The sequence below is a fragment of the Prionailurus viverrinus genome, chromosome A2 (genome assembly GCF_022837055.1).
Source record: "Prionailurus viverrinus isolate Anna chromosome A2, UM_Priviv_1.0, whole genome shotgun sequence".
Classification (NCBI taxonomy): Eukaryota; Metazoa; Chordata; class Mammalia; order Carnivora; family Felidae; genus Prionailurus; species Prionailurus viverrinus.
Window position 1 is genome coordinate 742104 of NC_062562.1, and position 26922 is coordinate 769025.

The 26922-nt window shown below is 58.9% G+C and overlaps 1 protein-coding gene across 2 annotated transcripts; it reads left to right on the forward strand.

Moving 5' to 3' along the window:
- Positions 1–345: 345 nt before the first annotated feature.
- On the forward strand, positions 346–24559 carry THOP1 (thimet oligopeptidase 1). Of its 2 annotated transcripts, XR_007150334.1 has the most exons (14): positions 346–502; positions 3211–3423; positions 6195–6343; positions 7666–7773; positions 10243–10345; positions 13159–13319; positions 14772–14907; positions 15335–15701; positions 16053–16254; positions 19001–19187; positions 19345–19473; positions 20543–20679; positions 21163–21745; positions 23172–24559. XR_007150334.1 is itself a non-coding variant. In XM_047849825.1 (13 exons), the coding sequence occupies exons 1-13, from the start codon at positions 487–489 to the stop codon at positions 21316–21318; spliced, it is 2064 nt and encodes a 687-aa protein (XP_047705781.1). In that variant the 5' UTR covers positions 346–486; the 3' UTR covers positions 21319–22929. The 2 variants fall into 2 exon arrangements, 1 of the variants encoding a protein (XP_047705781.1); XM_047849825.1 differs by lacking the exon at positions 23172–24559 and having other exon boundaries at positions 21163–22929.
- The last annotated feature ends 2363 nt before the right edge of the window (positions 24560–26922 follow it).

The window sequence follows — 26922 nt, forward strand, 5'->3', positions numbered from 1 at the left end:
AGGTGAAGGGAAAACCTGCAAAACTAGCCAAATACACAACTGTAAGATAGAAAGGTGACAAGCACGGATTAACACTGAGGCTGGAAGCCCAGACAGAGAACTACCGGCAGAAAGAACCGCATGCACACAGATTTTGAAGCAACCTCTGTGTGTAGTTTCCATGGAAACGTCCCTCCCGGGCCTCCCCGGAGGTTCCTCCCTCTCGCCGCGAGAGCCAATGATGAGCAGGGAGGGCTCCAGCGCGTGCGCAGAGCGCGATAGCGTGCCCAAGCCCCGCCACGGGTGTGTGGGCGGTGCTGGGAGCGCGCGTGCGCTCTGTTCTTCGGCGCACGCGCGCTCCCAGCATTCAGCGGGCGCGCGGGCGGCGGGCACCTCAGTCCCGGCTGCTGCGGCCCCTGAGCGGACCGAAGCGGCAGGTCGCCGCGGCTGAGGCGGACCGAGGCAGACCAGGTGGAGGAAGGGATCGCCGGTGCACACCCGCCCGCCATGAAGCCCCCCGCAGGTACTGGCTGGCGCGAGGCGGGGCCCCGCTCCCCGGACCCCGGCATCCCCTCCAGCTTCTCGCCTCCCAGGGTCGCGACTTGGGCCTAGGACCCGAGCCCAGTGACCCCCGAGTGACTGGAGCCTGGCGGGGATGGGTCGGTGAGCCGGAGATCCCGTTCCCTCGGCGGCTGAATGAATGGACCAGCTTTTCCAGCGGTTCACTCATTCAACAAACTCCAGGTCGCGGCCGCTAAGGGCGGGTCGGGCCCAGGGGGTGCCGACTCCAGGGGAGACCCTGAGTTCTAGGCGGAGTCCCAGAGTCGGAGACAGACGTTCAGCCAGCAGGAAAGCAAGCGAGCGCCTTAGAGAGTGGTCAGTGGTGGGGCTGAGGGCGGTCCCGAAGGGCTTCTCGGAGGAGGCGGCATATCAGCCAGGACCCAAAGTGGAGAAGCGGCGGTGCCGCCAAGACCTGCGTGAGGCCTGTCCCAGGTGGCCGGAGCTGCGAGGGTAAACGCGTTTGCATAGCAACAAGTCATTCTGGCTGGAGCACAGCCCTGGAAGGGCAGAGGGCGTCGGGAAAGGGTTTTCGTTATGGGAGGGATAGGATGTGCGTGCCGGATTATAGAAAATTCCCCGGGGGTCGTATGATGCCTCCTGGCATTTTCTCTTGCCGGTTTGTCTTCCCCCAGTTCTTTCTCCCAGCTGGCTGTGACGATAATTGCATTTAATGGTAAATCACAACTACGGTTATTCGGGGAGTGTTGTGTGCCTTGTGTGCTGCAGGGTTGTTAGCTTGGAGACCCGGCTCGGGGGTGGGGATCTGTAGATACTGCAGAACGGGAGCGTCTGCTCCAGTGTTTCAAATCCTAGCTCCCTCCGGGAAGTTTGGCTGACAGTTCTGGCTTACACGGGTCTCCCACCTTTCCTGAGCGTCTGGAGCCCTCGGCTACCAGTTAACCCAGACCCACAGCTTCTCTCTGCGGTTCTGAAGTCCAAAATGCTCTGCAGGCACAAAGATTTTCCGTGAGCTCGGAGCAGTCACGTGGCCAGAATACCTGGCCTGTCTTGGCCTAAGAGACTTTTTTTTTTTTTTTCCTCCCACGTAGCAGATGTCAGTGGTCCTCAGCTGGGGAGATCGTGCCTCCCCAGCGGACACTGGGGCAATGTCTGCGGACATCTGTGGTTGTCATGACTCGGGGTGCTCCTGGCATCGAGTGGATGGGCACCAGGGGTGCTGTTCAACACGGTACAGTGCCCAGGGTGGCCCCCACCCCAGAGCGTGACCCAGACACAGGTGTTGATAATACTGTTAAAAGCCCTGTCCTAGGGATGCCAAACACAGCACCCTGCGAAGATCCGTCCCCCTTTGTCCAGGACCACTGTGGCCCTGCTCCCCTCCCCGCCATGCTGGAAGGGGAAAATGGGGCACAGGTGGGTGTTTCCTGGAGTGGCTTCTGCGTATTCTGCTGGGGGCTCACACAGGACAGGCCTCTGTTCATTAACTCGACAAGTAATTGGGGGAAGGTGTAGCCATCTGAGCCCTACAGGGGCTACAGGGATGCCAGCAGGACATTCAAGAAAGGAAGATTGGCAGGGTCGGGGCTCCGGGCAGAGGGGGCAACCTGTGGGAAGGCCTGGGAGATACCTTGAAGAAAGCCAGCGTGCCTGAGCGCAGGGAAGTTGGCAAAACCAACTGGCCAAACCTGCCGTGCAGGACCCAGTGGAGTCGGGATGATCTAGACCAGGGGTCAGCAGACCAGCCTGTGAAGGGCTAATTAGTTCAGTCTTGGCAAGTCACATAGTCTCCTTCTTCGTCACCTTTACCTTATGGGCTGTGCAGAGACAGACTTTGCCAGCCTCTGATACAGACTCCAGTAAAGGTTGGACTGTAATCCTGAGTGTAGGCGGAGCCCTGGGAAGGGAAAGGGGCAGCCCCGCCTGCAAATGAGATGTTTAGAAAGGTGGGGCGCACACAGTATGCTAGTTCGCAGCGTTGGAGCTGAAGTCCGACTGCACGGGCTTGAGCCCCCGCCTCTGCTGCTTGCTGGTGTGGGATCGTGGCACGAGACTTGCATTCTCCAAATCTCAGGACCCCCGTCTGTAGAATGGGGCCCACGTAGGTCCCAGAGTACAGAGCTGTGAATTCAGTGAGGGGACGAAAGCAAAACATCTTTACCCTGAACACCACACAGCGGTTCCCGTGACAGCAGTTCTAGGCCATAATCTCTTATCCAAAAATTCTCGTGGTAGGGATGTTCAGGACTCGGGAATTCCCCTATTTTAGGTAAGTAATATGGTGCAAACGTCACAGTACAACAAGGGACGTCGGAGGTAGTAGTCAAACAAATTAGCCCCGTGGAGTGCAGGTGTATGCCAAGCATCCGCCCCAGCCGGCCGATGTCGGGGCTGGGTCATCATGGGGCATCCTAGGTGCTTGGGGGTGTTGAGCAGCATCCCCAGACCCCGCCGCCCGGTGAAGTAGCATCACTCTCCCGTCGTGACAAGTGCAAGCATCCCCACAGGTCACCCGGTGTCTCCTGGGTGCGGAATCTTTGTGTGCTTTAGAGGATCCGTCAACCTGTGTACCCCCATAGAGCCCCTGGTCCTTGTCAACCTGCGTGGGGAAACGGTGCTCCTGGCCTTGCCCTCCAGCCCCTAGTTACTCTAACCCTTATTCTGCCCTTGAAGCAGACACATTCAGTGTGGGGTTCTGTCTTCTCTGTCTAGCCTGTGCCGGAGATGCCCTGGACACAGCGGCCCCGTGCTGCGAGGTGAACTACCTGCGGTGGGACCTGAGCGCCCAGCAAATAGGGGAGCTCACTGTGGAGCTCATCGAGCAAACCAAGCGTGTGTATGACCAGGTGGGCTCCCAGAAGTTTGAAGACGTGTCCTACGAGAGCACCCTCAAGGCGCTGGCTGACGCGGAGGTGTCCTACACAGGTAAATCCAGGTCAGGACCCAGGCGGGGAGGCGGCAGCGCCCAGCGCGGGGGAGGCGGCCTACTCCCCAGGGGCCGTAAAGGATCCCTCGGCCAGGCCAGGGGCAGCCCGGAGGGCTGGTTCTCCTACACACCCTACTGCCCTCATGGCCTGGCATACTTAGTTCTGGGCTGTGTCATCTGAGGGCCCAGAGCGGGACAGCACGTGTGACCTCTCTTCTCTCCAGGAGTCAGCTCGGGTGCCAGCCCCGAAACCAGAGCCCCTTCTTACCCCTTTCCTGTCACAGGAGAGCTTTGTTTTCTCTCTGGGCGACTGAACTTGGACCCCTTTGCCTCTCTTCTCCCCGCTGCCTCCCCCACTGTGCTTTGGGTAACCTGATGCCTCGTCAGGTGTCCTCGTCACCACCCACCTGGATCCTTGTCTCCCCCTTGGGGTCTGTTTGCTCCCTTTGTGAGGGAAGGATGAGGTGCTCGGTCACATACCTACAGCCCTGCTTCCCAGAGCCCCTGTGTGGAGGTTGACGGCAAGGGGACAGAAGACCAAGCAAGTCTTGCGACGGAGAACTCCGAGCCCCTGGATCTCTAGCACAAGTCCTTTTCCGGGGGGGGGGGGGGCTTTGGGAATCCTGGCAGCGGGGTTCTCCCGGAGCCTCCTGTGCGGGGTGTGCCAGATGGCTGGGGCTGCTCCGCCGCCTTCAGGCGGGTGTGCCTCAGGCTCCCCTTCCCATCTCTTTCCAGAGAGGCCCTCGGGCATTGCCTGCTTCTTGGGCGTGGCTCTGCCAGACATCATTTAGTCTCTCCCCCACTTCACTCCCGCAGGCTTTTCTTTGTCTCCTCTCAGTAGCCCACGGAATTTTAGAGGAGACTAAGACTGGATCGTGGCCTTCCCCCCAGCCAGCCCCTCTGTCTTTCCACTGCCCTCTGGACGGAGGCCAGGGTCCTTGGTGGTGTTCCGTGTGCTGCACGGTTCCCCCTTTCTGGCCCGCCTCTGCACTTTGTGCCTGGCCACGTGGCCTCACAGTTGCTCACGCTGTCCCGTCTCGGGGCTTCCCACACCCCCCGCTTTGCAGGATGTTGGGCTTCTCTGTGATCACAGATTAACCCCCCGCAGGAGCCCCTGCCTGCACCCCCTCTGCTCACACAGCTGCCTGCACTGATCTGACAGCATGCACTGTTTTGTTGTCGTGCTTGGTGCGATCACAGGCGCTTGTGAGCCTGTAAATCCCAGACGGACGGATGCTGTTTCTGTCTTTTCACTGTCCCCTCTCGGGCAGCCAGCGGTAGGCCTGCCCTGGGGCCCCGGGCGTGACCAAGCTGCGATTTGAATGCAGCTCTTTCCCAGAGTATGTGCTTTTTAAAACGGAAATGCTCTGTTGAGATCTGATTTATAGACCTTAACGATTTGCTCACTTGAAGCCTACGTTTCGGTGGTTTTTATAGTCACTTGTCTAAGCATCACCGTGTTCTAATTCTAGAACATTCTGCCATCCCAAAGGGAAATCCTGTCCCCATTGGCAGTCACTCCCCATCCCTTCCTCAGCTCTTGGCACCCACCAGCCCCCTTCCCATCTGTGGATGAGCCTGTTCTGGACATCGTACACACCTTGACTCACACACCTCATGTCTGGTTTGCTCTGAGCAGTGTGTGTTCAGGGTCCGACCACGGGGCAGCAGGTGTGGGCGCCTCGCTCCTGTTTGCGGCCAAGTGACTTGCTGTGCGTGCCAGACACGTGTGTCTCCGTGCACTTTTGATGGGTGTTTGGGCCGTTTCTACTATTTGGTCATTACTGGGCCTGCTGCTGTGCATGTATGTGATTTCTGTGTGATCACGTGTTCTCATTTCACGAGGGTGGGTGCTTGAGAGTGGGGTGCTGGGTCAGGTGATACCTGTTAAAGCTGATGCTCTTATGGGGCACCGGGTGGCTCTGTTGCTTAAGCATCCGACTCTGGATTTCAGTTCAGGTCATGATCTTGAGGTTGGTGAGGTCAAGCCCCCTGTTGGGCTCTGTGCTGAGCACAGCCTGCTTGGGATTCTCTCTCCCTCTCTCTCTGCCCCTCCCCTGCTTACATGCACCCTTTCTTTTTCTCAAAATAAATAAGCTTAAAAAGAACTAAGAAAAAAAATTAAAGTTTATGTTGTTATGGCTACTCATGCTTCCTTTATTTATTTACTTATTTACTTAAACGTTTATTTTTGAGAGACAGCGTGAGCCAGTGAGGAGCAGAGAGAGAGAGACACACACAGAATCTAAAGTAGGCTCCAGGCTCTGAGCTGTCAGCACAGAGCCCGAAGCGAGGCTCAAACTCATGAACCGTGAGATCGTGACCTGAGCCAAAGTCGGATGCTTAACTAACTGGGCCCCCCAGGCCCCCCCTCCCCCCCGCCGTGTTCCCTTTATTTAACGAAGTGTCAGCATGCTCTGTAAATTAGAAAATTGTTCATGAACGTAAAGTACTGCTCTCAGCAGCCGTGGCTCTTTCCTGGGCCGGAGCCACTGGAGCCTGTCCCCATCTTGTCAGACTCCTCTCTTATGGTCCTTCATGGACCTTGGAGTATTGTGAGTTGAGTCTGTTCCCATTGGCCTGTGAGGTCCCCAAGAACATGGGTGACAGTGTTCCTTTCTTCCAGTGCCCACCCCAGGGCCCGGCATGGAGAGTGTTCACGGAACATGGAGACACGCGGGTGGGCTACGTGCCGGGCCAGGGTGAGGTCGCTACTTGCCAGTTTCTACCCGGGGCCCGTTTTCACACCTGTCCTATTTCCCTGTTTCAGTTCAGAGGAATATCCTTGACTTCCCCCAGCACGTCTCTCCATCCAAGGACGTCCGGACGGCCAGCACAGAGGCAGACAAAAAGCTGTCTGAATTTGACGTGGAAATGAGCATGAGGCAGGATGTATACCAGAGGATTGTCTGGCTGCAGGTGAGGGGCAGCGACAAGCCCAGCGTCCGCGCAGCCCCGGGACGCGGCTGATGGGCCACGCACTAGGCCCGCTGGAGGTGGAAGACGGGGGGCGGGAGGTGGGGGGACAGACCGGTGTCCAGGTGGCACTGGAGGGTCAGAACCTCTCTAGATGTGATCGTTCTGTTCCTCAGACTTTAGAAGGTAGAGAGTGAGGAGCCCTGTGGGTGGCTGGTGGGCATCGCTGTGTGACGGTGTGAGTGCACTTAACGCCGCTGAACCATGCGCTTAACAGTGGCTAAGGTGGTAAGTTTTACGTTGTATTTTATCACAATAAAAAACATGAAAAAAATGGCAGAAGTGGGGAGGAATGCAAAAATGAAATATAAAATGCCTAAAAAACCTTTTTTTTTTTTTAATGTTTATTTATTTTGAGAGACCAAGCGTGTGCTCACGAGTTGGGGAGGGGCAGGAAGAGACAGAGAGAGACAGAGAATTCCAAGCAGGCTCCTTGTGGTCAGCACAGAGCCCAACGTGGGGCTCAGACTCACGAGCTGTGAGATCATAAGCTGAGTCGAAACCCAGAGTCAGATGCCTAACTGACCGCACTCACATGCCCTGTGCCTAGGACTTTCTAAGCCTTCCCTCTGCCCAGCACATCTTTTTACTTTCCTGACCTTGTTGGGTGCCCTCTAGAGCTATCGTCCTGCCTCCTGGGCCACGGCTGCCGATGTCGGAAGTGGACCGAGATGATTCTCTGCTCGTTGTCTTAGCACCTGCTGCCGTGTCCCCTCGATGGCAGGAAGGCACACGAGTGTGCTTTGGTGCATGGACAGGCGTGTGGCCTGTGGAAGCATAAGCAGTGTCTTGTATTTAATTCTCGTTTGAAGATCTTTGCGGGTCAGCGTGCAGTGGGAAGAAATAGCTCGGGGAGCGCCTGTCTGTGCTTTGCCCGGTTTCCCCCACGTAATGTATTGCAGAACCGGTCAGTGTCACCACCGGGCTAAAGACCTTGATGCAGCCCCCCAGACTCATTCCCACATAACTGTTCACCAGGGGAAGACCCTCTGGGCTGCTCTTCGTTTGGGCTGTTCCCCGCAGGTGTTTGTGAACAGGTGTTGTGTGACCCCAGTCTTCATTCTCTGGGACAAACGCCCGGAGTGCAGCTGCGGAGTCGGGTGGTAGTCGCACGTTTTGTGCCAAACTGCTCTCCTGGGCGGCTGCCCCATTTCATGCTCCCTCCGGTGATGATGGAGTGAGTGACCCAGTTTCCCTGCTGCCTCACCAACATCCAGCAGCATCACGGCTTTTCGTTATAAACAGCTTTGATTTTCTTACTCCAGGAAAAAATCCAGAAGGACTCGTTGAGGCCAGAGGCAGTGCGGTACCTGGAGCGACTGATCAAGCTGGGCAGAAGGAATGGGCTCCACCTGCCCAAAGACACTCAGGAGGTGACTGCCAGCTGGGGGGGGGGGGGGGGGGGGGGCCGCGATCGCGGGCACCGCCTGAGTCCTGGTGTGCGCTCTATTGCCTCGGTTCCGGGCAGGGCGGTCTATGTGGAGCAGCTCTCTCTTTGCACCCGTTCTGCCTCGGATCCTCCAGGGTCCTGGTGAGGCTTTCCTGAGAGCGTGGCGCTGCCTCGGCCGCGGGGAGAGCGCATGGGGCAGGTGGCAGGGCTCAGGGGGTCCTCTCCGTGACTTGGGTTCAATGGCAGTAAGGAGAAGCTCGCTCTGGCTGTGGGTCTCCTGTTCTCGGGACTCTGCTGTGACGGCATGGCTTCCTTCTGACCCCACACGGGGGGGTGGCGGGGGGTGCCCGCACCATGCAGTCTTCCGTGACGCCAGCACTCAGTTCTGACCCGTGTACACGGAGGTAGTGTCAGAAACCACAGCATCAGGGCTCGGCCCCTCCACGCCGCCCTGACCTGAGGCACCGGCCACAAGTCCAGGGTGTCCCTTGGTTCTGACCGACTGGCACTCCTCCCTCGGGTTTAATTCATTCGACAGAGTGGCTCAGAGAACTCGGGAAAAGCTCACTTGCCCTTACTGATCTATCGTGAAGGGTACCACCTAGAACTGCCAGCTGGGAGAGAAGCACAGGGCCAGGTCGGGGGGGGGGGGGGAGGCACGGAGCTTAGGTACCCTGCGTGCTTCGCCCTCATGGGCACCTCCACGTGTTCACCAACTGGAAACTCCCTTAACCCTGTGCCTTAGGGCTTCTGTGGCCGCCACATCACTTCAGCCCGACTAGTCACTCCATCCGTGACTGACTCCCTAAGTAGGCAGGAGGGACTTCCTTGGCCACCTGCCCCCATCCTAGGGGCTTTCCAAAGGCATCTCATTAGGTTGCACTCAAGTGTAGTGGAAAGGGCTGGTAAGAGCACAGTGTTCCCCACACCTCGTCTCTTGAGCTGTTTCAGTGTCGTGTTGTCACTAATTCCAAGGGTTTAGGAGCCGTGTGCCAGGAATGGGAACGAAGACTGCATATACGAGTTGCTCATCAAAAGCCCCAGTCGTGGATGGCATCGCCTGCATTCCCTTCTGGGGCAGAGGGCGAGCAGGGCTGCACCGGCCCCGTCCTGGGTTGATCGCTGGGGGTCTCTGTCCGCTCCACTCCCTTCCCATTTTCTCTGAAGGCCCCGCAGCCACACAGAGGGGATGGCCGGGGCGTGGGCTTGCACATGAGGCACACATATGGGTGAGCTGGGAACCATCCCCTGGAACTGGCCACCCTTAGGAGAAGCCCTCCCTCCGGGGTCAGCAAGGCCCCCGATAGGAAAGCACCAGGGCACAGGAGACAAAAGACACAGTTAAAGCAGATACCAGATCCACACCCAGAGCTCAGTGACCGTGTCTCTCTTGTCACTTAGAACTGATTCTACCTTCTGGTCGGAGAATCAGGGAAATGAGGCGTGCTTGTGGTTAAAACCAATGCTGGTAAGACTTGAGTCGAATTCCGTCTTGGAACTGTGGGATCTGGAATCCAGTGTGGTGTCTCAGCTTCTGTGGGCGCAGGTGATAAACTCAGCCAGAGCAACAGAAACACAGCTGTACTTTTTTTTTTTTTTCCCTTAAGTAAACTTTATGCCCAACATAGGGCTTGAACCCATGACCCCGAGATCAAGACTCTCATGCTCCTCCGACTGGGCCACCCACGCGCTTGCAGGGCTGTGCTTAAAGCTTTGTCGTCACGTTGTTGAAAGTCCTGACTGTGACTTGAGAGCCGCTGCACGGGGAGGGACCCGGGGGGCTCCGGGTGGAGGAAGGATACTGGCCGTGGGCTGGATGGGGACCGAGACGCCAAAGCCGTGCCTTGTTTCCTGGGGCGTGAGCTGTTTTCACGCCTTAGAACCTTGATTGGCACGGCCGCGTTTGGTTTTGTGAGGCTTCAGCGAGATCAGGAAATAAGTGGAAGTGCCCAGTGCAGGGTCATGGCCAACGGAGGCTCAGTGCACCCATGCGGGCTGGTTCTGAGCCCGGGTCTCACCCGAGGAGCCCCCAGGTCACTGCACAGCTGTCAGCCACACTTGCCCGGCACAGAGCAGCTGTTATGCCCGAGGCCTGGGCTGGGCTCCAGGGCCCCCCCCTGAGGCAGTGGTGGACAGATGTTGTGGCCCCAGGGCACTCCCCCCCCCCCCCATCAGAAGTTTCCTCCCTGAGGCTTAGCCCTGCTCCTCTGTCAAAATATCCAAATGCCTAAGCTGCAGACTCTGAAGGGAATAGGGTCCAGAAGGCTCTTGGCTGGGGACGTACAACAGTTGGGGACGCAAGCCCGAGCTCCCCGGGGTCACCGAGGCCGCTCGGCACGGCCGGTGGGTATCTGCGTGCAGACGGCTCTGCCTGCTTCTCCCACTTCTCCTTGCAGGGGGGAGCCCCCAGGCCCGGAGGCTGTGCTCCTCACGGCTGTGCTCCTCCCTCCAGAAAATCAAGAGCATCAAGAAGAAGCTGAGTCTTCTGTGCATCGACTTCAACAAGAACCTGAACGAGGACACAACCTTCCTGCCGCTCACTCGAGAGGAGCTGGGTACTGGCCCAGGGCCTGGGGCGCGGGGGGCAGGGGCGGTGCTGACCTCCCACAGGCTTCCCAGGTTGGGGGAGATTTGTGTCTCCCTGCCCTGGGGAGGGGGTTTCTTCACTTGGAGCGCTCAGCACTTTGGAATCAACGTTTCTAGATCCTTCCTTGGGCAGCGGCAGGAGCGCTGGGTTAGGCTGAGGAGGTCTCAGCCGCGAGGCCCCTACCTGCTGCTCTTCTCACTGTAACCTTCCGAGGGGCTGGGCTGAGTCCTGGCTGATTGCTGCTCCCAAATCCGGCCGGACGTGGGCATCTTGAAGGGAAAGTTCAGTTTTTACTTTTTTCCCCTCTTTCCCCAAATGTCTAGTTTTGAAAAATTTCACAGCTGGAGGAAAGTTGCAGGAACAGCACAGTGGGAAGCCCTGTGTACTCGGCCTGTGCCGGCCCCCAGCTGACGTCGCACGTTCTGTCCGTTTACGTGGACACTGCTGCATGCATCCTTTTCGCTGTCAGACCCCTGTCCGCGGCCTCGTGAGCCTTCCCCAGGACTGAGGCCATCCTTGGCCCCTCCGTGTACACCTTGCACTTGGGAGGTGGAGCCCTGAACAGCAGACCTCCTAGGAGACCCGTCTGGGCTTCCTTGCTCTGCTGTCCCAAGGATGTGCCTTTTTTTTTTAATGTTTTTTATTTATTTATTTATTTATTTATTTATTTATTTATTTATTTATTTTTTAACATTTATTTATTTTTGAGACAGAGAGAGACAGAGCCTGAACAGGGGAGGGGCACAGAGAGAGGGAGACACAGAATCTGAAATGGCTCCAGGCTCTGAGCTGTCAGCACAGAGCCCGAAGCGGGGCTCAAACTCACGGACCGCGAGATCGTGACCTGAGCTGAAGTCGGACGCTTAACCGACTGCGCCACCCAGGCGCCCCTTTAATGTTTATTTTTGAAAGAGCATGTGTGGTGGGGGGGGGGAGGGGCAGAGAGAGAGGGAGACGCAGAATCCCAAGCAGGCCCCAGGCTGTGAGCTGTCAGCACAGAGCCTGATGCGGGGCTTAAACTCAGGAACAGTGAGATCGTGCCTGAAGCCAAAGTCAGATGCTTAACGTATGTAGCCCCCAGGTGCCCCCGAGGACACTCTTCGTGTTTGCTTCCCAGTCAGAGTCATGTCGGGGAGCATCCTGTCTTTACAGGCTCCTTTCTTATTGAACCACTCCTCAGCTGTTCACGAAAGTGTTTTCTTCCCACCTTTCCTGCCGTGGACACTTCTGAAGAGCCCAGGCGGGCGGGTTTGCTGCCGCCTGGGAGAGCCCTGGGGACCGGGTTTCCGACCCGTCCCCTGTGAGGCGGTGAAGCGCTGTGGCAGTGGTCCTGTGGCGGCCGTCTCGGGGATGGGGGGCCGGGGGCTCGGCCTGGCTGCAGAGGCCCCCGAGGGCAGCTTTCTCTTAGGGGTGCCACGGACTCGAGTCTCCTGAACAGGGGCTGGCAGGTCCCTCGGCGCCGTCCTCTGTCGCCCTTCGTTCTGGTTCAGTCCTTCCTGGGGCCTCAGGCGGCAGGTCCCTCCACGTGGACCCCACGTTTAAGGACAGATGCCCGCCATGTTTCCCGGGCAGGGGAGGGTCCTGTGTCTCTGGAATTGGGCAGACGAATCTGCTCACCCACGCCATCCACTGGGCCGGCCTCCCGAATAGGTGGCCGGGGACCCCCACGGAGCTCTGGCAGCCGTGGGACGGGCGGGGCAGTGACCAAGGCCAGGAGTCTGGTGGTGCTTGTTTTCTTCCGGTTGCTAAAGAAGGAGTCGGTGTTCAGTTACAACAACACCGGCTCTATCTCTATATCCCCCTCCCCGAGTCCCAGCTGCTCTCCCAGCTCACAGGCCCCCAAGAGGCGCCTTGGGGCTGCTGCTGCTCACACCGCACCGTGAGGGGAAGCTCCTGTGGACAGGCTTCCGACCCCATCGTTCCTTGTGTTTGTCCCTCACAAGTCGGCTTTCCCTCCCCCACTTACTAGATTTATCAGCAGTCGTCAGTGTGGACGGGGCCTGTCATTCAGTGGGTTGGGGTCTGCTGCTGTCTCTATTAACTTGATGCTCAAGATGGTCTCAGTGCAACCACGAGAGCTCCTCCAGGTGGAGGTGTCCCTGTGTTTTCTCGAGCAGCTTCTTTGGGACTCGTGCCCCAGGCCGTTTTGTCCTTGCCCTGCCTGATGTCTAGAAACAGCTGTGGGTGCCGGTGTGCTCACTGCTTCCAGGCCCTGTGGCAGAGTAGAAATGGGTGTCTGCACGCCTGTGTTTACATGCCGAGCCTGGAAGCTGTGACCTCCCAAGGTGTGCCCTGCCTGGCCCCGTCCACCCTGCTCCAGAGCGTCCCTTCCCACCTGTACTGAGGTGAGGGCCCCAGCCTGGCCTTCAAGGAGGTGTGGGCGGGTCAGAGCCAGGGGTGTGAGGCCTTGGCCCCTGGAGATGTTCAGTGTGAGCTGCAGGGGTCTGGGGTGGGGAGCTGGGGGGGGAGGCTGTTGCAGAAGTGCGGCCACCGGGATGGCGAGGGCCGCAGGGGTCATCTGTCCTCCGCAGGTGCTGCTGTCCAGGGAAGGGTGAGGGAAGAGACTGCAGCCCCCAGAAGCCCTCTCTGTCCAGGGTTGAGCCGAGTGGCGCTGCTCCTCCCTGGGAGCCTGGTGGGAGGGCCGTAGCGCCACATCTTCCAGGAGGGGCTGAGGGTGGGGAGGCCGGGCGTGTCCCCTGCAGGCTCCCATCCCCGCCTGTCGTGTGGGAGGGAAGCCTGGCGCTTGTCGGGCCCTCAGCAGCCCTGGTCTTGTTCCTGCAGGAGGGCTCCCGGAGGACTTTTTGAACTCACTGGAAAAGGCTGGGGATGACAAGTTGAAAGTCACCCTCAAGTACCCACATTACTTTCCCCTCCTGAAGAAGTGCCATGTGCCGGAGACCAGAAGGAAGGTGGAGGAGGCCTTCAACTGTCGGTGCAAGCAGGTGCGGAGGCCGCGCCCGGGAGTCGCCAGGCCTGTGCTCTGGGCCAGGCTCGGTGGCTGGCAGGCCGTGCGTGTCCACTGCTCCCAGGCCTTACGTTTGCTTGTCCCTGTGTCTGGTGGTGCTCCCCGGGCTCGAGCTCCCTTGTTCCGTTTTGTGTGGTGGCCTGGGCCCTCGAGCTGCAGCCCTGGGCGTCTTCACCGCTCACACACCTGTTCCCACATGGACACTTGTGTTTGTTGTCCCCGCCCCAGCGTGGCCTTGGCCTCATTCCTCCTGCTCAGTGTCTGCAGCAGGTGACGGAGGGGCCCTTCGGCCTCCGTGGGGACACCACGGTGCTTGCGTGGCTGGGGGACGGGAGCCGCCGGCTGGAGGCTGAGCCCCTTACAGGGTGACAGGGAAGCGTGTGCTCAGGTCCCGTGTTCCCTGCTTCCCGGACTGAAGACCGACCACGCTGGCCTTAAGGAAACGATGTTTTCAGGTCGCCTCCCTCAGATCGAGATGTGGCCCTGGAGAAGCCCGCTCACACGGGCGGGGGCTGCAGGAACGGGGGTGGTGGCTCGTGGAGGAGCCGGGAATTCTGGTTCTGGTGGGGACGTGCCGCTTCTGGGGTGTCAGCAGCAACTTTATACTGTTGAGAGCAGAGCCCTCAGGTCTGTGATCAGGACTGGTGGGGTCGACATCGCCTCGTCCTCGTGGCCCGTCCCGCCCCCAGCCTCGACCCCAGAGCTCCGGGGGAGCTGGCGTGTTGTCTGGTGCCGTGGCCCTGAGCCCCCTGGTCAGGAAGGTTTCCACTCAACTTCCTGCGTGTGGACCTGATTGGTGGGAGCATTCTGTTTTTTGTTTTTGTTTTTTTTTAATATTTGGCGGAGGTGCAGAGAGAGGGAGGCAGAGAATCCCAAGCAGGCTCTGCGCCATCAGCTCAGAGCCCAACGTGAGGCTTGAACTCATAAACTGTGAGATCATGACCTGAGTCCAAGTCCTGGGTCGGACGCTCACCCAGCAGCCACCAGGCACCCCGTGAGCGCTGCGTTTTGCACAACCCTCTCTCCCTTGGAAACGAGTCCCATGCGTTTCATTTTGTGTTGGTCCCATGAGTTTGGTTGGCTGGGTCAGCCCCTCGGAGGTGCCTGGGGCCAGGCCTGGACCAGTGGGGAGCTCCCCGTGCACACCCCCCGAGGCTCTCCTGCAGTCCCGGCCCCATGTTGCTCTCCGCTCACGGCCTCAGAATCCCGCACAGTTTACGCTCTTACTGGGTCCAGATGAGACTCGAGGGTTCATAGAGACTCAGGCGTTATGGCAGGGTCACGTGGCGGGCACCGAAATCTAGGCCAGGGAAAGGAGGGAGGGAAATGAGCCAGCTGGGTCCTGGCGGTCCAGAACTGTGCTGGCCACGGGGCCCAAGTGGGAGTGGTGGGCCCGGCGCCCACAGGACTGGTTGCTGGTCGGTTCTAGGAGAACTGTGCGATCCTCAGAGAGCTGGTGACCCTGCGGGCCCAGAAGTCCAGTCTGCTGGGGTTCAGCACGCACGCCGACTACGTCCTGGAGATGAACATGGCTAAGAGCAGCCAGGTGGTGGCCACGTTCCTAGGTAAGCCTTGCCTCCCCTCAGCCTCCTGCCACGGGTTCCAGGAGCGGGGTTTGGGTGGTTCTTGACGGCGACGTGCAAACGCCTCGGAGAGCCGTGTCCTGTCCACCCCAGAGGGAATCCCGACACCTCCCTAACCCTGTTCAGCCTCGAGGGGCCCCAGCCCAGCAGCCAAGCATGGGGCTCTGGGGTGAGGCTGAGTCCGCCTGGCCCTGTGGCTTCCTGGCATGAGCTCTGGGCCAGCGTCCCCACTGTGGCCATCCTCTCCTGCTCGTGGACGGGGCAGAGCCCCCCTGGCTGCTGAGGGCGATGTATCACCCGTGTTTGAGTTGTGCTGGCGGCCCGGGCCTTCCTCCCGGGTGGGGCTTGGGGCCTGTGGGGGCGGCCGCCACAGGAGGTATAGCCTTGCCTTCCCCTCTGTCCTCCCCAGACGAGTTGGCCCAGAAGCTGAAGCCCCTCGGGGAGCAGGAGCGGGCCGTGATCCTGGAGCTGAAGAAGGCCGAGTGCGAGAAGCGGGGCCTGGACTTCGACGGGCGCATCAACGCCTGGGACATGCGCTACTACATGAACCAGGTGGAGGAGACCCGCTACAGCGTGGACCAGAACCTGCTCAAGGAGTACTTCCCCATGCAGGTGGTCACCAAGGGACTGCTCAGCATCTACCAGGAGCTGCTAGGGCTGACCTTCAACCTGGAGGAGAACGCCACCGTGTGGCACGAAGATGTGAAGCTGTACTGCGTGAGGGACTCGGCCTCCGGGAAGGTCATCGGGAAGTTCTACCTGGACCTTTACCCGAGGTGCGTGTGAGCTGGGCGACCCTTCTCTGAGCCTCAGCGTTTCCATCTGTGAAATAGGTTGTGTCCGCCACAGCGCGGGGCCAGGTGAGGGGCCGGGAACGTTCACCGTCCAGGGAGGCGGGTGGGTGCCCGGGAGGTTCTGCCCGAGTGGGGGGTGGGGGGACGGGTGGTGGCGCAGGACCCCCGCTCCTGAGAAGGAAGCTTGAGCCTCTCAATCTGTCCAGTCGTCCGGGTTGATTAGGGGCTGCAGAGTCAGAGAGTGGCGGAATCGGGGACCCTTATGGGCCTCTCTGGGCCAGCTGGGGGATGGAGTGGATCCCTGGCTGGGCCTGACACGGCCTCCCTCCCCAGGGAAGGGAAGTACGGGCACGCGGCCTGCTTTGGCTTGCAGCCGGGCTGCCTGCGGCAGGACGGGAGCCGCCAGATCGCCATCGCGGCCATGGTGGCCAACTTCACCAAGCCCACCCCGGATGCCCCCTCCCTGCTGCAGCACGACGAGGTGGAGACCTACTTCCATGAGTTTGGGCACGTGATGCACCAGCTCTGCTCTCAGGTGGGTGCAGGGGGCGCGGGCGCGGGCGGTGCTGCTGGTTAGCGGGTCCGGAGGCAGCCTCCTCCCTGGTGGAGTCTTCCTCTGATGTCCCCATGGCCACAGTAATGCCCTGTTGTGCCACTTTCCAGCATGGAGCCCTACAGACGGCCGGCTTCATGGGTAGCAGCAGGGGCTGGGGGTCTGACATCAGCTGTCCAAGGGCCGGTTCCTCGTGAGGCTGCTCTCCTTGGGGGGCAGACGGCTGTGTTCTCCCCCGTCTTCGTTTCTCTGTGCATGTCTGCGTCCTCACCCATTTCTCTTTTTTAAATATTTATTCACGTTGAAAGTTTGCATGCGTGTGCACAAGCAGGGGTGGGGCAGAGAGAGAGACAGAATCCCAAGCAGACTCCATGCTGTCAGTGCAGAGCCCGGCGTGGGGCTCAGTCCCACAACCATGAGGTCATGACCTCAGCCGAAATCAAGAGTTGGACGCTCAACTGATTGATTGAACCACCCAGGTGCTTCCCTCCTGTCTTATAAGGACAGCGGTCGTTGGAATAGGACCACCCCGGTGATGTCATTTTAAGTTGAATACCTCGGTGATTGTTCACCAAGGTGTATAGCTGCCAACCAGATGTTTTGGAACATTTCCGTCGTCCAGAAAGAGTCTTCATGTCCCTTAGTTGTCCCTACTCCTCCCCCGGCCCCCACGAGCCCCCTTCCCGTCTGTGGAAGAACCTGTTCTGGACGTTTCACATACGTGGACTCACACCCTGCGTGGCCTCTTGTGTCTGGTTCCCTCCCTGAGCGTCGTGTGTTCAGGGTCCTTACGCCGGGCAGCGGGTGTGGGCACCTCACTCCTCGCGGCCGAGGGACATGTGTGTGCGTGGGTAGAGCGCTGAGAAGTATCTTTTGAGCAGATGTTGACTGTAGTGTTTTTCTCTTTCACGTTTTGCATCTTTATGTCTTTTTTTTTTTTTTTTCTCAACGTTTATTTATTTTTGGGACAGAGAGAGACAGAGCATGAACGGGGGAGGGGCAGAGAGAGAGGGAGACCCAGAATCGGAAGCAGGCTCCAGGCTCCGAGCCATCAGCCCAGAGCCTGACGCGGGGCTCGAACTCCCGGACCGCGAGATCGTGACCTGGCTGAAGTCGGACGCTTAACCGACTACGCCACCCAGGCGCCCCTGCATCTTTGTGTCTTGTTGAAGAAATCATTTTCTAACCCAAGACACTAAGTTTTTCTCCTAATTTTCTAGAAGTTTCAGTTTCAGCTCTTTGTGTTGGTCTGTCGTCCACTGTGAGTTAAGTGTCGTATGTGGTGTGAGGTTGGGGGTCGGCCCTCACCTACAGCAGCCACGCAGGGCACGGCCAGTGTCTACGCAGCACCAGCCCCGCGCACCCTGGTCTCCTTGTCAGCTCTGCTCACGTGCCCTCTTCCTGCCTCTGCGCCGTGCTCTTACTGGTTATTTCCCAAAACTAGAACTCTCGTGGCTCCCTCATTTCCTTCAGGCCTTTTCGGACACACGTTACCCCCATTCGGAGTTGTGTAAAGTTGCCGCCAACACGGAGTTCGCGGATGCTGAGGCACCGCTCCCGGGGGAGCACACAGGTCCCTGCGAGCCTCTGGTCACGACCCACCGATATGTAACCTCGCGTCACGTGTTTCTGTTGAAAGACACCTTTCCTGCGTCGTTGCCATAACCCTGAACTCACGGCCGACGGTGCTATAGCTCGTGCCTGAAGGAAGGGCCTCTGACCCGTGTGCCATCTCGGCACATCACGGCCTTCTTGTGCTCAGGAACACCAGACAGTGCTTCAGCGTGACAATTGGGATCCGTTTCAGGCAGACCACCTACAAAAACAAAAGTGCAAATAAAAAGGGGGGGGGGCTCTTGGTAGTTGATGAAAAGGACACTGGTTTACAGTCAGAGCTGAAACCCAAAGGCGGAGCATCAAAGGGTCACAGGGTGCCGCAGGTATTGGTTTTGGGTTGAAAAGTTTAGCAAGTGGGGGTGCCTGGGTGGCTCGGTTTAGCATCCGACTTCAACTCAGGTCACGATCATACAGTTCATGAGTTCAAGCCCTGCGTCGGGCGCTGGGCTGACGGCTCAGATCCTGGAGCCTCCTTTGGATTCTGTGTCTTCCTCTCTCTCTGCTCCTCCCCCCACTCACATATGGTCTCTTCTCTCTCTCAAAAAGAAATATTAAAAAAAAAAAAAGTCTAGCAAGTAGGTGAGGTCACAGAGGTTGTCAGTAACAGGGGCAGCGTGTGCCTCCCCCAGCCCCCCACCGTTGCCCTGCTTCACTCTGGGCCGGGCAAGGACTCGCCCAAGGTCGTGTGGCTCATTTGGCTGCCAGAGCCAGGTTCTAGCACTACTTGAGCAGGCGCCGTGTTTTTCAGGAAAATTTCAGACAAAAGTAGAGACAACACCGGTGCCTTGCCATGTTGCCTTCCAGATCCCTTCGCTTCCGGGCCAATGCCTTTTGCAGTGTAGGGCTTTTTGAGAGCAGTGGCTTTATAGGTGGAAGAAGGGAGCATAGGTGGCCTCCAAGGGTGGGCATGCTCCCCGCCTCCTCATGTGCTGGGCTGACAGCCCCGCAGGAGCCTCAGGTTTTGGTTTTGGGGCCTCGCGCAGCTGTTGTCTGCTCGCCCTGGTGTGCTTGTTAGGGGGGCACTGCATGCCCGTGTGCCCAGGCAAGGCCAGTGGGCAGGAGCGGATCGGGCAGGGTCCAGACCTTCCTGCGGCTCTGTCCGCCCGTGCAGGCGGAGTTCGCCATGTTCAGCGGGACGCACGTGGAGCGGGACTTCGTGGAGGCACCTTCACAGATGCTGGAGAACTGGGTGTGGGAGAAGGAGCCGCTGCTCAGGATGTCCCAGCACTATAGGACGGGCGACACCATCCCCCAGGAGCTGCTCGACAAGCTTATCAAGTCTCGGCAGGCCAACACAGGTGCCCGCGGGGGGAGCCGCTCTCCTGCCCAGGCCTCTGGGGGGGAGGGAATCCTTCACGCCTCACCCGGTGAGGGCAGTCGTGTGCCCTCATGGGTTTTCTCCACCGCCTGGTCAGGAGCACAGAGCCAGCCTCCCCATCTCCTTCCGCCCGCCAGGTCTCTTCAACTTGCGCCAGATCGTCCTGGCTAAGGTGGACCAGGCCCTGCACACCCAGATGTCTGCAGACCCAGCTGAGGAATATGCCCGCCTCTGCCAGGAGATCCTTGGGGTCCCAGCCACACCAGGTAGCCGCTCGCGAGCTGGGCCCACCTTGGGGGTTGGGGCTCAGCCATTCCCCGAGTTGGAAGGATCTAGTGATTTCTTTTTTTTTTTTTTTTTTTTATGTTTTTATTCCTTTTTGAGAGAGACAGTGTGAGCGGGGGAGGGCCAGAGAGAGAGGGAGACACAGAATCCAAAGCAGTCTCCAGGCTCTGAGCTGTCAGCACAGAGCCCGAAGCGGGGCTTGAACTCACAGACTGTGAGATCGTGACCTGAGCTGAAGTCAGACACTTAACCGACTGAGCCACCCAGGCGCCCCGGAAGGATCTAGTGATGTTTGAAGGGAGTCAGGCCAATTTGTAGGTTGCAGCTGAGGCCCAGGAGGAAGCACACGGCTTCAGGCCGGCTGCGGGTGCATGTGGGCAGCTCTGCCCTTTCTTGCTGTCCCTCCTACTGCTCAGGCCGCGTGCTGCTCCATCGCCACTGGCACCTGTGCCCTCCGACATGTCACTTTGGAACAAGCCTGGAAAGGTGCGGGAAGGACCAGGGACTTCACACCCTGGAGATAGTAGATAAAGTATTAACGCGTATGCTCGTCCGTCAGTAGCACAAATGCTCGGATTAATATGATTGAAGATAATTGGCATTTTGGTGTAGGGCGTGTGGCGTTGGTTTATTCCATAGCGTGTAGAAAGTTCCTTCAAAAAGCTTTTTTTTATTTTAGAGAGAGAGGAACAGAACGCATGTGCGCAGGGGAGGTGCAGAAAGAGAGAGAAAGAGCGAATCCTGAGCAGGCTGCTTGCTCAGCACGGAGCCCAACGTAGGGCTCGATCCCATGACCCTGGGATCGTGACTTGAGCCAAAATCAAGAGTCGGACGCTCATCCGACTGAGCCACCCAGCGTCCCTCCTTTTGCATAAACTGTTGAGCGTCAGCAAATAGTGGGCAAAGATGTATTTCCCCGGGCCAAGTTGTCCAGCTCCTGCTTTCTAGAAGTGTCGGGCCAGTTCTCCTTCGGGGTGTGTGGGGGTCATCTCTCATGGGGCCCGGGGGGTGTCTGGGGCCGCAGTGAAAGCCGCCCCGCATCTGTCCCAGGGACCAACATGCCTGCGACCTTCGGCCACCTGGCAGGAGGCTATGACGCCCAGTACTATGGCTACCTGTGGAGCGAGGTGTACTCCATGGACATGTTCCACACGCGCTTCAAGCAGGAGGGCGTCCTGAACGGCAAGGTGAGGGAAGGCCGGCCGCTCACTGGGGCGGGGGGCGGGGGCACACCTGCCCGTGGAGGGAGCAGATGACCTTTCAGCTCTGCTCCCCGCTGCCCAGGACCAGGCTGGGAGAGCCGAGGCACCTGCTGGTCTCTGCCAGGTGCTCGGCCCTGAGGGGCCGCCACCCTAGACCCTCCCGGGGCCGGTGCTCAGCCGGCTTTCCAGACCTGTGTTTAGCCACCGTGGAGGCTTGACCACCCGTGTTGTGGGGCTTGGCCTGGGCCTCACTCCCTGTGCAGATGAAGGGCCCCGAGGAGTTTCTGAGGACGGGCTTCCTGCACACGTGTGCTCGCGCACAGTCACACACACGTGCTCACGAATGCACGTGCGCTCGTGCCCACGCGTTCTCTCTGGTGCTGATTCAGGCGCCCGCAAGCCCGCTTGTGGCCGGGGGAGGGGAGGGGAGGGGATGTGCGAGGGCTGATCTGGGTCTACTCCCAGCAGGTCGGCATGGACTACAGGAGCTGCATCCTGAGACCTGGCGGCTCCCAGGACGCCAGCGTCATGCTGAAGCTCTTCCTGGGCCGGGACCCCAAGCAGGACGCCTTCCTCCTGAGCAAAGGGCTGCAGGTGGACAGCAGCGAGCCGCCGGCCTGCTGACACGCCAGGGCTCCGAGGGCCCCAGGCCGCGGGCTCAGCCCCGCCCCAGCTCCCGCCGCCCAGGGAAACGGGGTGCTTGCTGCTCAGGGTGGGGGCGGGGGTGGGGCGAGGAGAGGCGCTGTTCGCCCTCCCTGTTCGTTCCCCGCGTCCGGTCTCCACAGGCCGCCCTCGGTGGCCGGCCCGGGCTGGCGAGGTCTTCTCAAGGTGCCTGGAGAACTCTGAGCAGTCGAGCCCGCCACTTTGTTGCACTAACCCGTCCCTTCCCGGGAAGTTTTCTGAGTGAAAAATGGTTCTTTGAAATGCAGCCATTAAAAAGGAAAAAAAAAAGAAAAGAAAAGAGTGAGACTGTCGGCCTGGTCCCTGACTCTGTCCCTCCTGCCACAGAAGAGCAGGCTGTCACGGGTGGATGGAGCACTTACGGCGCTCGGTAAGCCCTAGATGTGGTTGTGATCAGCGCCCGGGCCAGGGACAGCTGCTCTGCGTGAAGTGTTCTGGATGGTGATGGGTGTGGGTCTCGGGGAGCTGGTCGAGCTGTCACAGCGCGTGCGGGGACAGGCCTGCGGAGGAGACCCGCGGCACGGGTGTGGCCATACCGCCCTCCAGGCTGCTGCCGGCTGCCCCCTTTCCTGTGCAGCCCACGTAGGAGCAGGCTCAGCCCTTCCTCGAAGCCGCAAGGCCAAGACCGCCCGCCCGCCTGTGCCCATGCAGGGGGGTGGCTGGAGCATGCAGCGATCCGCGGCCCGCCCTCCGGCCCCTGAGCCAGCCTACTGGGCAGAGCTCCTGTCCCCACCCCTTGGACACACTCAGGGATTTGTGATGTGACGGTTTCTGATTAGCGGGCACAGTTGCTGGAAGCCAGGCTGTGACCTTCTGGTCCCTGTGACCTTGAGTAAGGCATATGTGTGGCCCTCTTGGCCCAGCCCCGTCTGGCTGGTGGCAACGCAGCCAAGTCTCGGTAATGGCGGGGGGCCTTTCTGGGGCCTCTGGTAATTTTTCAGGACGCCTTAGGTCATGCTTTCTGGTGGCAGTGGGAATTCGGAAGGGGTTCTTGAGCAGGACGGGTACGTATCCCGCCTTCACTTGGTCTGGGCCATCCCGTGTTTGCTTCCCTGGTCTCTGAGCTCCGTGGGAGCCCTGCCGCCTGCTCCTGAATGGTCCCCACCAGTTCTTTGCCCCTTGCAGAGGGAACGGTCAGGGGAGTGGGGAACCAGGCGGCTGTGTCTGTGGGGCCCCCTTGCCCGCCCATCCTCAGCAGGCCCAGGCTGGGCGGCTGTGGCCTGGACTGTGGCATCCGCCCTTATGCACACCCAGCTCGCTTCCTGCTCCCACCTCTGTGCGGGGACGAGGGCCCGAAGCTCGTGTGCCCCTGGCATGTGAGGGCTTTACTAGGAGGGAGGGGGTGAGACCCATGTGAGGCTGCTGCTGCTTACTCTTAAACCATCTGGGGCCCAAGGAGGCGCAAAGACACCAACACAGATGAGCAGGGCTTGCTTGAGGGGCCTCTGGCCAGTGGTAGTCACGTTGGGGGCTGTGGCTCTCTTTCCTGCACAGAAACCTGGTCCCTGTGCAAAGTCCAGGTGGGGCGCCGGCACCCCAGCGGCGTGCTGGGCAGTCGGGGGCCGGGGAGGGAGGATGCCCAGGCCTCGGGGGTCCCCTGGTGGGCAGATGAAGGGTTGGCACACGGGGCCCGCTCGGTGCTGCCTGCCGCCCGCTGGCTGAGGGCCGCTGGCTTGATCGCCCGCACCTGCTCTCGAGGTCCGTTCGGGACGCTGGGGAGAGAGAGCCGTTGGATCCTTCTGGTTGGTGGGCTGGAGCAGCCACCTTGACTCGCCCTCCCCTGGGGGCTGTTGCAGGTGGGGCGTCTCAGGACCGGGGTCGGGGTCCACACCTTCCTGGGCATCCCCATCCAGCAGCACCAGCCGGAGCCAGCAGCCCGGCGAGAGATGGCCCGGTGCGGCCTCGCTGGTGAGCACGGCTTGCTTGTCTGGGAACCCACAGGTGGATCCCGGGCTGGATCTCGGGGCTGCACTGTTGCATGAGTGGGGCCCCAGGTGCACTTGGGGCACAGGCTGGGCCAGGTGGGAGCCCGTGTGACCTGGGAAAGCAAGCTGACCTTGGCTGCTCACACACCCCGAACTTCCCGTGAGCTTTCCTGTCGGCCCCGCAGCATGTGAGACGGGGTGGGGCTCTGCTTAATCCCAGAGGGGCCCACGGGCGCCAGGTTAGGGTAAGGCACTGCCCAGCCCTCGGGCCAGAGTGCAGTTCACCGTGACAAATAGCATCACTGGGCCGGTGCTGGCGCCCTCCTGACTTCTGTTGAAACCGGGAGGAGAAATTCTGTGTCCCCCGCCCCAGACTTGAGACTGGGGTCACAGGCTGTGGGCCGCATGGAGCCGCTGGACGAGTGAGGCCGGGAGGCCCCGGGGGAGACCACAGCCTGCTCCACACGCTGCCTGGGTGCCCGCTCCAGCTTCGCGCTGAGCCAGTGAGTTCCCTTTCCTGCGTCAGCCAGTTTGAGCAGCCCTCTGTCACCCGTAACCCAGAGTTCTGCCCTTGACCCCGTCCCCGCCGACCCTGCCCTTCCCTCGCCCCAGGTATGTGGCCGCTGAAGCAGGGCTGGCCAGAACAGACCGGCCTCTCAGCCTCCGAGGACTGTCCAGGGGCCCCCCTCTGACTTGGGGTGTTGCGGTAATCCGGGCGGGCGGGTGCCGGGCGGGTGGCTATTTGGAGGGGCGTCCATGCGTTGTGTTCCCTTCTGTGGGTGCGTCCGCGTGTTCATCTGGTTTGCTCTGGGGTTGGCCCCAGCTTGGGGCTGTTCATAAAACTGCCGAGGACATTTGTGTGCCGCCTTCACGTGGACGTCTGGTCGCGGGTTTACTTTGCTCTTTCTTGCCTCCTGACGAGCGAGCGGCTCTCCACACGTGTGTCTGCCATCTCCCTGGTGAGGCGTCCGGGTCTCTTACCTGTCTCTGTCTACTGGCGGTTAAGTAGTTGGGACCAGAAATAGTCGCATGTTTGAAAGATGGTTATTGATAATAGCGTCGAAAACATTACGCACCTGGGAAAAAGCTGGACAAAGACGTACGGCTGCGCTACAAAGAACCGGCGAGGGAGGGACACGTAGCGCGTTCACGGAGCGGAGAGGCTGGGAAGGCGCCGCTTCTTCCCCCGGCGGATCGACAGACGCGATGCATTCCCAGCTAAAATTCCAGCAGCCTTTTTTTTTTTTTTTTTTTTTTTTTTTCGGTAGAAACTGACTTGAGGGGCGCCTGGGTGGCTCAGTCGGTTGGGCGTCCGACTTGAGCTCAGGTCACGATCTCACGGTCTGTGAGTTCGAGCCCCGCGTCGGGCTCTGGGCTGATGGCTCAGAGCCTGGAGCCTGCTTCCGATTCTGTGTCTCCCTCTCTCTCTGCCCCTCCCCTGTTCATGCTCTGTCTTTCTCTGTCTCAAAAATAAAATAAACGTTAAAAAAAAAAAAAAAAAAAAAACTGACTTGATGATTCTAAAATTTATATGACAATGCAAAGAAGCTAGGACAGCTGAGGCAGCCTTGAGCAGAAATGTGGGGGACAAGCAGTTAGTCGCCAAGGCTTAGAAAGCTGCATTTATGAAGCAAGGGTGGCTTGGGCACAGGGATGGACAAATTCACTGGTGGGGCAAAAGACACAGAAGTCCGGAAACAGACCCACACACAGGAGACACCTGCATTCGCACCCAAGATGTCACTACGCGTCACTGGGGGAAGGACTCCCCTTTTCAGAACCTTGATCCCCCCGCTTATGCCCCGCACAAAAACAGAACTAAATGGATCGTAAAGCTGGATGCCGAAGGGCAGCAAATATTTCAGATCTCTTCTCCCACCCCATGTACGGCCTTACGTGGTGCTGCACAGCGTCAACCCATCGGAGTGGTGGGTATTTGCAGAATTAATGAACCCGGCAGGCGGGCTGCAGTATGGGCTGTGTCCACAGGGTGGCAGGGCCGTGCCCCATGCAGCCATTCAAGGCTCACACCTCAGAGAACGCTCTAGAAGGTCCCTGGATGGAAGTCCTAAGGTGGAGGACAGGTGTCTCGATCTCCCAGACAAGTCCAAAAAAAAAAAAAACCAAAAAACCAACAGTATTTAAATCTAGTAGTCAAACAAACAGAACAGGCGAAGTTAATATTTTACTTAATGCAACGTATCCAAAATACCATTTCAATGTGTTATCGATAGAAAACGCCGTCAGAGAAACATTTCTGGGGGGAACAGAACCTTCCGAATCCAGCATCTTGTTTCATAACACGGCTCATCTCAGCACGGACTGGCCAGGTTTCAAGGCTCAGTAGCCACCCAGGGCTGATGCCTCTTGATGGTACGGTGCGTGACCTGGGCAGAAAACACCAGACAGGACCCTGCGTGGGAAGGCTGTCACTCCCGTTGACGCCCTCTGTGCCCTGCTCCTCCTGTAACGTGTGTTTCCTGATCACGCCTGTGCCTCCAACCCGGTGTCAGAGAGGACCTTCCATACTTGGCCCGTGTTGTGGGCCTCCCACGTGTGACCTCAGCAAGCCACCGAGGTGGAAGACGGACGTGATGAGCTTGCCTCGCAGAGGAGGCTGACGAGTGCTTGATACAGCTGACCCTGGGACTAGGACTTCTTCCCTATTTTCTGTGAAAACAGAACTTCCTCTTTACAAGGCTAGTTTGAATTGCATATTCTGTTACTTGTAGCTGCAAACGAAAATCAAACAATACTGAATATTTTATCGATGACCTAAAGGAATTGGCCTGGAATGATGCATCCAGAGACGCTTAGAAGAAATCAGCGTCCTGGGGTGCCTGGGTGGCTCCGTTGGTTAAGCGTCTGACTCTTAATTTCAGCTCAGGTCATGATCCCAGGGTCGTGGGATTGAGCCCTGTGTTGGGCTCCATGCTGAGTGTGGAGCCTGCTTGAGATTCTCTCTCTCTCTCTCTCTCTCTCTGTCTCTCTCTGTCTCTCTCTCTCTTTCCCCACCCCCCACCTGTCTCTTCCCACCCCCTGCCTCTCTCCCCCATTTGCATGCTCTCTCTCTCTCAAAAGTGAAAAGAAACCAGGGCTCCCCCCCTTTTTTAATTAATGTTTATTCTTGAGAGAGAAAGAGAGCGTGCATAAGGGGGGGAGGGGCAGAGTAAGAGAGAGAGACTGAATCCGAAGCAGGCTCCGGGCTCTGAGCTGTCAGCACAGCGCCCGATGCGGGGCTCAAACCCAAAAGCTGTGAGATCATGACCTGACCCAAAGTTGAATGCTTAAACCAACTGAGCCACCCCGGCGCCCCGAATAAACACTCTTGGTATTAATTACAACATTTTAGAACTCTAAGACCAGTTTTCTTAAGTGGGCCCAACCAGATAGGGCCCAAGGATTGTGCTGTTGAACACCTGTGTCACTCCCATCCATACAGATTTAGGATCCCTCCTTTTGAGCATCAGTTACCAGTAGATTGTGGGGAAGCTGTCCCAGGGTTATGGGTGGTAGTGTCCAGTGGAGAGTAAGGAAGAAAACTCTTTTAACAGCCCCAGGAGATTCTGTTGTTTGGCCACAAAGTAGGTCTTTCAGATTTCCAACATGTAAAGTCTTGCAG